The 7770-nt window shown below is 40.1% G+C and overlaps 1 protein-coding gene across 1 annotated transcript; it reads left to right on the forward strand.

Moving 5' to 3' along the window:
* Window positions 1–2600: 2600 nt before the first annotated feature.
* On the forward strand, window positions 2601–5444 carry SARC_10055 (hypothetical protein; the record flags this gene model as incomplete). The annotated part of the gene is made up of 3 exons (XM_014295911.1): window positions 2601–3255; window positions 4235–4324; window positions 5146–5444. The coding sequence occupies 3 exons, from the start codon at window positions 2601–2603 to the stop codon at window positions 5343–5345; spliced, it is 945 nt and encodes a 314-aa protein (XP_014151386.1). The 3' UTR covers window positions 5346–5444.
* Between the last annotated feature and the right edge of the window lie 2326 nt (window positions 5445–7770).

A 7770-nucleotide genomic window follows, 5' to 3' on the forward strand; every position in this document is an offset into this window, starting at 1 on the left:
TATTATATATATATATATATATATATATATATGTGTGTGTGTGTGTGTATATATATATATATATATATATTTATATATATATAAATATATATATATATATATACATATCAGCAAATGTTTATGTACCAATTGATATATGTTTTTATATACACATACATATACATACATATGCGAACACAAGGATACGTACGAGACACGGAGAATCCGAACTTATCGGGATATTCTTTGAACAGCCTCGTCAGTAGAGTGCTCTTGCCGGCGCCGGATGGCCCGAAGAATACAAACAGTTTCCTTGCGGTCGAGGGAGACATGTTGATGTATTATGTGATGTACTCAACGTGTGTGTGTGTATGTGTATGTGTGTGTGTAATTCTGTGCGATTATGATATGACCTAATATAAAAGCAGGTAAATATATTCACATCTGTCTGCTATAGTTTAAAAAAAACAAACTTTGTACATAGGAGCTCTCTCCCTCTTGGTCTCTCTCTACTTATATAAATACTACTACTAGGTACTACTAAAGAGTAGCTCTCTTCCTCTCTGTCTCTCTCTACTTATATAAATACTACTACTATGTACTACTAAATAGTAGCTCTCTCCCTCTCTGTCTCTCTCTACCCATATAAATACTACTACTATGTACTAAAATACTACTACTATGTACTACTAAATAGTAGCTCTCTGGAGCCTGGAGGTTAATTTGTTTTTACTCTCTCTGGAACACACTTCGGATGTTGTTGTCAGGTGGATCTAAAAAAATATTGTGAATAACTTCAAATCACTTAGCGATGAACCCGTATAAACGTTTTATAGTTCGTAAATTGCATGACTATGAGTTTGCGTTCAACTTTTGAGTTGGACCCCGTATAACGGATTCGAAACTGGTGAAAAGAACCCACACAAGAGAAGGCCGTAAAAGGATGGCAGTTTTGAGAAAAAAAATGGTTCAATAAAAACAAACAAATGCCCACACGAATGTCGAGAGTGACCGATTAACCAGTGACGACTGACGAGTCACTCTCACAGTCTCACGTCCCACTGAAAATATAGACAACAAATTATTTATTTTTTGTTAAAAAATTTGTTTCTAGAAGAAGCTTATTTTTAAATACGCCCTACTTATAAATAAATACAAGCTATTTATAACAGGCTACAGCGTACAGCCTACAGCCGCTAAGCTCAATGCGTTAAAGGTTGTAACTTTTATTGTGCCTCGAATAACATTAAAGTTGTATCTTTTATATCTCGATAGTACACTTCCATATATGATAGGTGCATTTTTCAGGTTACTCAGGTGACAGTCGCCACAACTGAAACGTTCAATCTCCTTTGATTGCCTATTATCATTTTTGTAGCCTAAAATTTTCAACGATCGGACAACTTATTGAGTGCAGTTTCCAAAAGAACTTTGTAGTTGATTTGTCCTAAATAAAAGTTAAAACTCTTAAAAATCAAAAAGTTAACATTAAAGTTGGAACTTCTATTCCGTGCCCCTATAACTTGTTGAGCTTAGCCTACAGGTACGTGTCCTTTTTTTATACAAAAAACTGACATGCTGCTGCGAAATAACGACCAAGACGAACGCCATAATACGCCGCTATTTTCGGCGGGCAAAACGTGCCCATATATGTATAATTTATATTTCATTGAACAAGGATATTAGTTATTAGTTTAAAATAATATAAATATATACACTCACACGAGATATACACACATATGAGATTCAGAATGTGCTATACACTACTAGAGTATCTATAGACCCCTACTCTACAGTCTACACAACATGCTGAATATATACTCGAGTATATACATATACATATATGTTAATCTCAGTCAATGGTAATATATTCGTTATACCTCTAAATGGCGGTATTTTTAAACAGCTAGCACTAGAAACCAAGGCAAACGGTAAGCCTTAGTCTGTGCAGTTCTCAGGGAGTGGTTGTACCATCGCTGATTCATTAGCGCAACGAGTGCTACACGCAGATTTAGGCATATAGTTAGTTATGAATGTGCACACAGCCTCGCATACGGATGTGGATTCAATACTGTGTATATACATTGCCATTCAATCAGATTTTGTCGACACCTGCGTATGTTTTAATTTACGACCTCAGATGAATTGGCTGTTGGAAATACACAAGGCGCATGCCATAGTAGTCAACGTTGATGAGAAAGACGTAAACAATCTGAATGTTTGCTGAATTCGTTCGCGTATGGACATTCTCATTCACAAGATAGATTAAGATGATTTCCGTACATCGATAGAGTACTACGAACACCGGATACTTCAGGTCCAACCCAGTGTATTCAGGAAGTACGTGTATGCACCTGTATATATAAAAGAAAGACACTACATACACAGTTACGTATGTATGTATGAAGCATACAGCCCTGTAATTGCTGTGTATTGGCAGATCAGTATTCGTACTCGCACTTAGGATAGTGTAAGAATATACGTCACGTATGCGTACGGTTTACGCTGTAATCGTAGTGAGCATTCCTTTATACAACCGGGAAAGGTATTAGGCCCCAAAATAGACCTCTGTTACCTGGGTGTGCAAAGTACTTGGTCAGTCACTGGTGAGGCTTTTCACGATGAAAGATCGTCCTTATACCCAACCACCGCTGTCTGTGAGAAACCTAGCATCTCACACAGCAACAAATGTAGATAGAAGTGACATGCGTACATCAACACATCGCCGATCGCAGGCACAGCAGACGACACCGGCTGACAGACCGACATGTGTTCCAAAAATAGAATACTCAGGAGCACGTGGCCAGCAGCCTTGGACGGATTCAACGAGTCACACAAGCACGGATAGAATTAGTAGTATAAGGCAACGGATGGGCCCGTATAGGCGTGATAGCACACACTCTAGCGTTCAAGCCGATTCAGATGGTGTAGCTAACACCACAGATGATGCTGAGCACGTAAGCACTGAAAGCAGCCCAAAGGACGTCACACGTGTACGCAACTGCACACCATCACGTGTGTGTAGCCACACAGAGCATGAGCGCACACAGCCACCACGCCCAGTGCATACTGTCTCACACAGTGGTCTTGAGGATGTGTGTGAAGTTGTGGGAGACCGTGTATGTGGTACCGGACAATTAGAGAGGAAATTGCAAGAGATGGAGAGCGAGCTCATGCGGGTCGCCGGTGAACGCAGGTTTGAGAGACTGCGCGATGAAGAGGATTTGCTGCCTGACGATGAGAAGCTGTACGATTATCTGAGTGCACATTGGGAAGGTATGGATGCCACACGTTGCGTGCTCATAAGTACTGTACTTTGAAATTTTGTTATTGCTTTTGATAGTATCCGGATTTATATGTCGATGTGATAGTGATGTGTGTGATGTATGTTTGAGTTACGTGGTAAATGGACTTGTTATTTTGTTCGTCGCGAGAAGTAGTAGTTAGTATATATATATATATATATATATATATATAATAAATATGACAATATATACATATATATATATATATATATATATATATATATGGCGACCTGTGCATCGATGTAGAAGCAATCGCAATGCTTTCTGCTGAAGAATCTATTCTGAAGATGAAAGCTAGATTGATCCACCAGTTGCATGCACAAGATTGTTTTATTCGCAATATACACTATGTATATACAAAAAGAATGTTGAGATGGACTTGCTACGCTTAGCTCTGTATGATACCTAACTGAAAAAAATAGCAGCACACAATCTAGACAGGGTATTCGCATCAAACCTGTGCAACTATACATACCTGCGTAACACCTTTTTGCCGAGGGCCACCTACTGTAGGAGAACCTGGATGTATATACACCTACAATTGGCCCTTTTTTTTTTTGCCCCACGCACTGCCTTCTCTCTATGCTCTGAATGTTCTGCTGCTGTGGCCACCTATGAAATCAGGACTGAATTCCGATTATAGGCTCCCATTTATAAAATCAGGACCGATTTTCCTATTTATATGCTGGCCACGGATAAGCGTAGCTCCAATCCGAGTGACATTGCCTCCATCCGAAGCGTAACGCAACATGAAATCGGCAACATCAATTTGTTTTATCAAATGTCAGTCACCTATTACCTGACTGCACTGTAATTTGGAATCAAATGACTTTATCAGTCGAAAACCTCTAACAATTGAGTTCGTTCCATCAAGCCGTTTGCTCCAAATTCAAAATATCTTATGGGTCTAGATTCCCGATTCTTCCTGTCATTCGGCTATGCCACTACAGATAGCAATCGCAACGCAGCCCTGATCAACGAATTCGAGACTCAAATGCGAGACATGACAGCCGTGGAGGAGCGGATATATAAGTGTATTGGTAAGTACATGTAGGTACTATTTGTGGACTCGGATTACGTTCTCGAATCTACTGTTTGTAGATCTGACTTCCGATATGTATATGCACACATCCACGTGGCCTGGCGGGACCAGAATGTGAGACCGACCAACGATTCCCCGGCAAAGCATTTAGCTGAGGTTCTGTGTAGCCTCGCGTTGCACTGACAGATCCAATGGTTTACTTACTGAAAGAATAGAAATATATGTTTGTCTATGTCCATGTGTCTATGTCCATGGATATCTGAATCTACAATCTTACGTTCCTTAGACTTTGTTTGACCTAGCCAAGTACAAATACAAACGTCGCAGTGGAGTATCGCTGGTGCAAAATTTGTCCATCAGGGTTTTGCATAGAGTGCCGGAACGTAAATAGATGTTAGTTCGATGTGGCTATATCCATGGATATGTATATCTACAGTTATACGGTTATTAGAAGTGCGGTGGCAGTATATATATAATTCAGAGCAACTTGGCTATTCCTAGCCTTGTACAGGAGCGAGTATGCAAGGCAAACCATAGTAGTGAGGTATGGTTGTTTATCCTCTGCGTTGCGCTATCGCTGTATTACCTTTACCGCACCCACATCTGTGGAATAGTATGCTGTGTTGGTCGGCAATTAATATGCTTTCTGTCTATTGGAAGTCAAGTGTCGTATATTCTCAGCTGCGACAAATTGCTAGTATCTACGATGTCTCTAGCTGGAAGAAGGAATATCTATGCCAACCTTTGGATACCCGGGCTCATAGCTGCTAACACACCTTGTTATCCCACCACGCGTGTGGCTTTGAATTCTTCCCACAGCCGACAATACCAGACTAGAGTGTGCACTACGACGGAAATCAGACTCGCCGATTCTCAGACCCAAAACGGCTGTAGTTCATGATATGAAACGCAGGCGTGTGCAGAGTAAGATTGACCTGGTGCAGACTATAACACGTGGCCTCATGATTGGTGCAGGAATAAACCCGTCGGATATAGGCACCACCGATGCAGATGAATAGACACTATAATATAGAGGATATAAAAAGACACGGGGATAACCTGTCAGATATTGAAACCTATAAAAAAGACACGGGGATAAACCTGTCAGATATTCAAACCACCGATGTATGTGAACAGACACTATTATAATATAGAGAATATGAAGACAAGGGGATAAATCTGTCAGATATTGAAACCACCGATGCAGATGAACATACACTATTATAATATAGAGAATATGAAGACAAGGGGGTAAATCTGTCAGATTTTAAAACCACCGATGCAGATGAACTGACACTATAATATAGAGGATATTAAAAGACAAGCTGATAGACCTGTCAGATATTGAAACCACCGATGCAGATGAATAAACACTGTTATAATACAGAGAATATGAAGACAAGGGGATAAATCTGTCAGATATTAAAACCACCGATGCAGATGAACAGACAATATAATATAGAGAATATAAAGAGACAAGCTGATAGACCTGTCAGATATTCAAAATACCGATGCAGATAAATAGACACTTAAATATAGAGAAAATAAAAGAGAAACGGACTAGACCTGTCAGATATTCAAACCACCGAAGCTGATGAACACGGACACTTTAATATAACCGATATGGAAATATCAAGTTTAATGTGATTGGTATCTCGTCACAACTACGATACGTTGCATATATTGAGATCATGTCCCCGGAAGATGCTTCAGTCAAAAGTATAAAACAGTCAATGTGTTTGTTTTATTAAATGGCCGGGCGGTGACGTCGGTACTCTTAAATAACCGTTAAATGTGTATTTGAACGTTTCGTTTTTTTAATTAAATTTACATTGGTTGAATTATGTTGTCGCGGATTTGGGAATTGATGATACTCATGAGTCATGACAGTGTCGGACTGTCGAGAGTGTTGGACTCGGACTTTTGGACTTGTCTTTGTTCTCTTGGTTGGACTGTTGGAATATTTAAACGTTTACGTTCAACATTTATATTTATCGTGATGGTCAGGGCCAGGTCGTCAGACTGTGTGTGACTGTGACACTCAGACACTGTGACTGTGATTCAACTTCTGAAGTCTGAGATCACTCAGATCAGTGAGATCAGTGAGAACTGAGTACTTCAGAACTCGGTGAGTCAGAACTCAGAACTGAGAACTGAGAGAGATGAGAGAATGGTTATAAATCACACCAGAATTGGTAGATTTCATCGGATCGATTATGTACTCCTTATACTTTACAAAAAATATTTTATTTACTTTTGGGGTTTTTTTAAGAAACCAAGAATGTGAATAGTTTATGATAGATTGTGCGGAGGGTGGACATAAAAAAGAAGGCATGTTACACTCGGTTACAGCCTACAGTAGTACGGGTAGTCGGGCAAACTACGTGGCGGTGAGCACCGAGCACTGAGCAGTCAGGACAGTACTGAATCGATAAAACAATCGATAAAACAATTGTAAAGCATTTCATTCCTATGAAAAATAGGTGTCAAAATTAAAAACCGTTCAATTGTAGTGTCGTATTGAGTTGAGAACAGTTTGGGTGCGTACAACATTGAATTTTAATAATTTCACGACAAGGCTTTCAGATTTCCAGCTTGTATCCTACAAGTGATAACCTTTTAGGCCTCATAGGTACACCTGTACAACATATTTTATTGAGCTGGGGGAAGCTCACACGGTATGTGCTAGCTATATGTGCTATATTCGTCGCACGTGAATTTTATGTGCACAACACTTAAGATCCAGCAGTATTATAGTGGCTAAGAGCTGAGTACAACATATATGTGATGTGCACTTTCGTGTAAAACATGCATAAACACCGAATTGGTAGGAATCTGAGTACAGCATACGGCTTTGGGCCTACTCCTGTCAGTAGTCCATCATTGCAGTACGCGTCTCAGTGCACCCTATGGGGATACCCCGGCGATACTCGTAGTATGGGTGCCTCGCAGTATTCTCATAGATGCACTGAGGAGAGTACGGATGGTTACGCACTATGGTGAGAGCAGTAAATGTTCCTTCGAGCTTACCCAACTTGCAGTAATAGAGACAACTTGCCTGTGGGTAGAAGGCTATGTGAACGCCAGTGGCGTGCAAACTCAAATATATCATCACGCCAACTGCAGTGTGTCGTCAATTGTACACAGTATAGTTTCAGTATACACAGTCGTGTACATATCATAAACACGTAGATACTTTACCGTATTTTTTGGGTGCCCTCTAAGAAGCCTAAAGATGTGCAAGTGTCGCTCGAAAAGAGGCAACAGACAAGCTAGACGATCTAGCATCGTACGCAAGTGCCTGGCTCTTTTAAAGCACGTGTTATTGGCCACACTATACGTTCTTACTATTGACGCGTGGCGCACTCAGTGTAAGTCACCCACAGAGCTATGAGAAGCAATACTGCCCACACAGAATTTGATCACGCTCATATATATAAAACC

The sequence above is a fragment of the Sphaeroforma arctica genome, assembly GCF_001186125.1.
Source record: "Sphaeroforma arctica JP610 unplaced genomic scaffold supercont1.1122, whole genome shotgun sequence".
Lineage (NCBI taxonomy): Eukaryota > Ichthyosporea > Ichthyophonida > Sphaeroforma > Sphaeroforma arctica.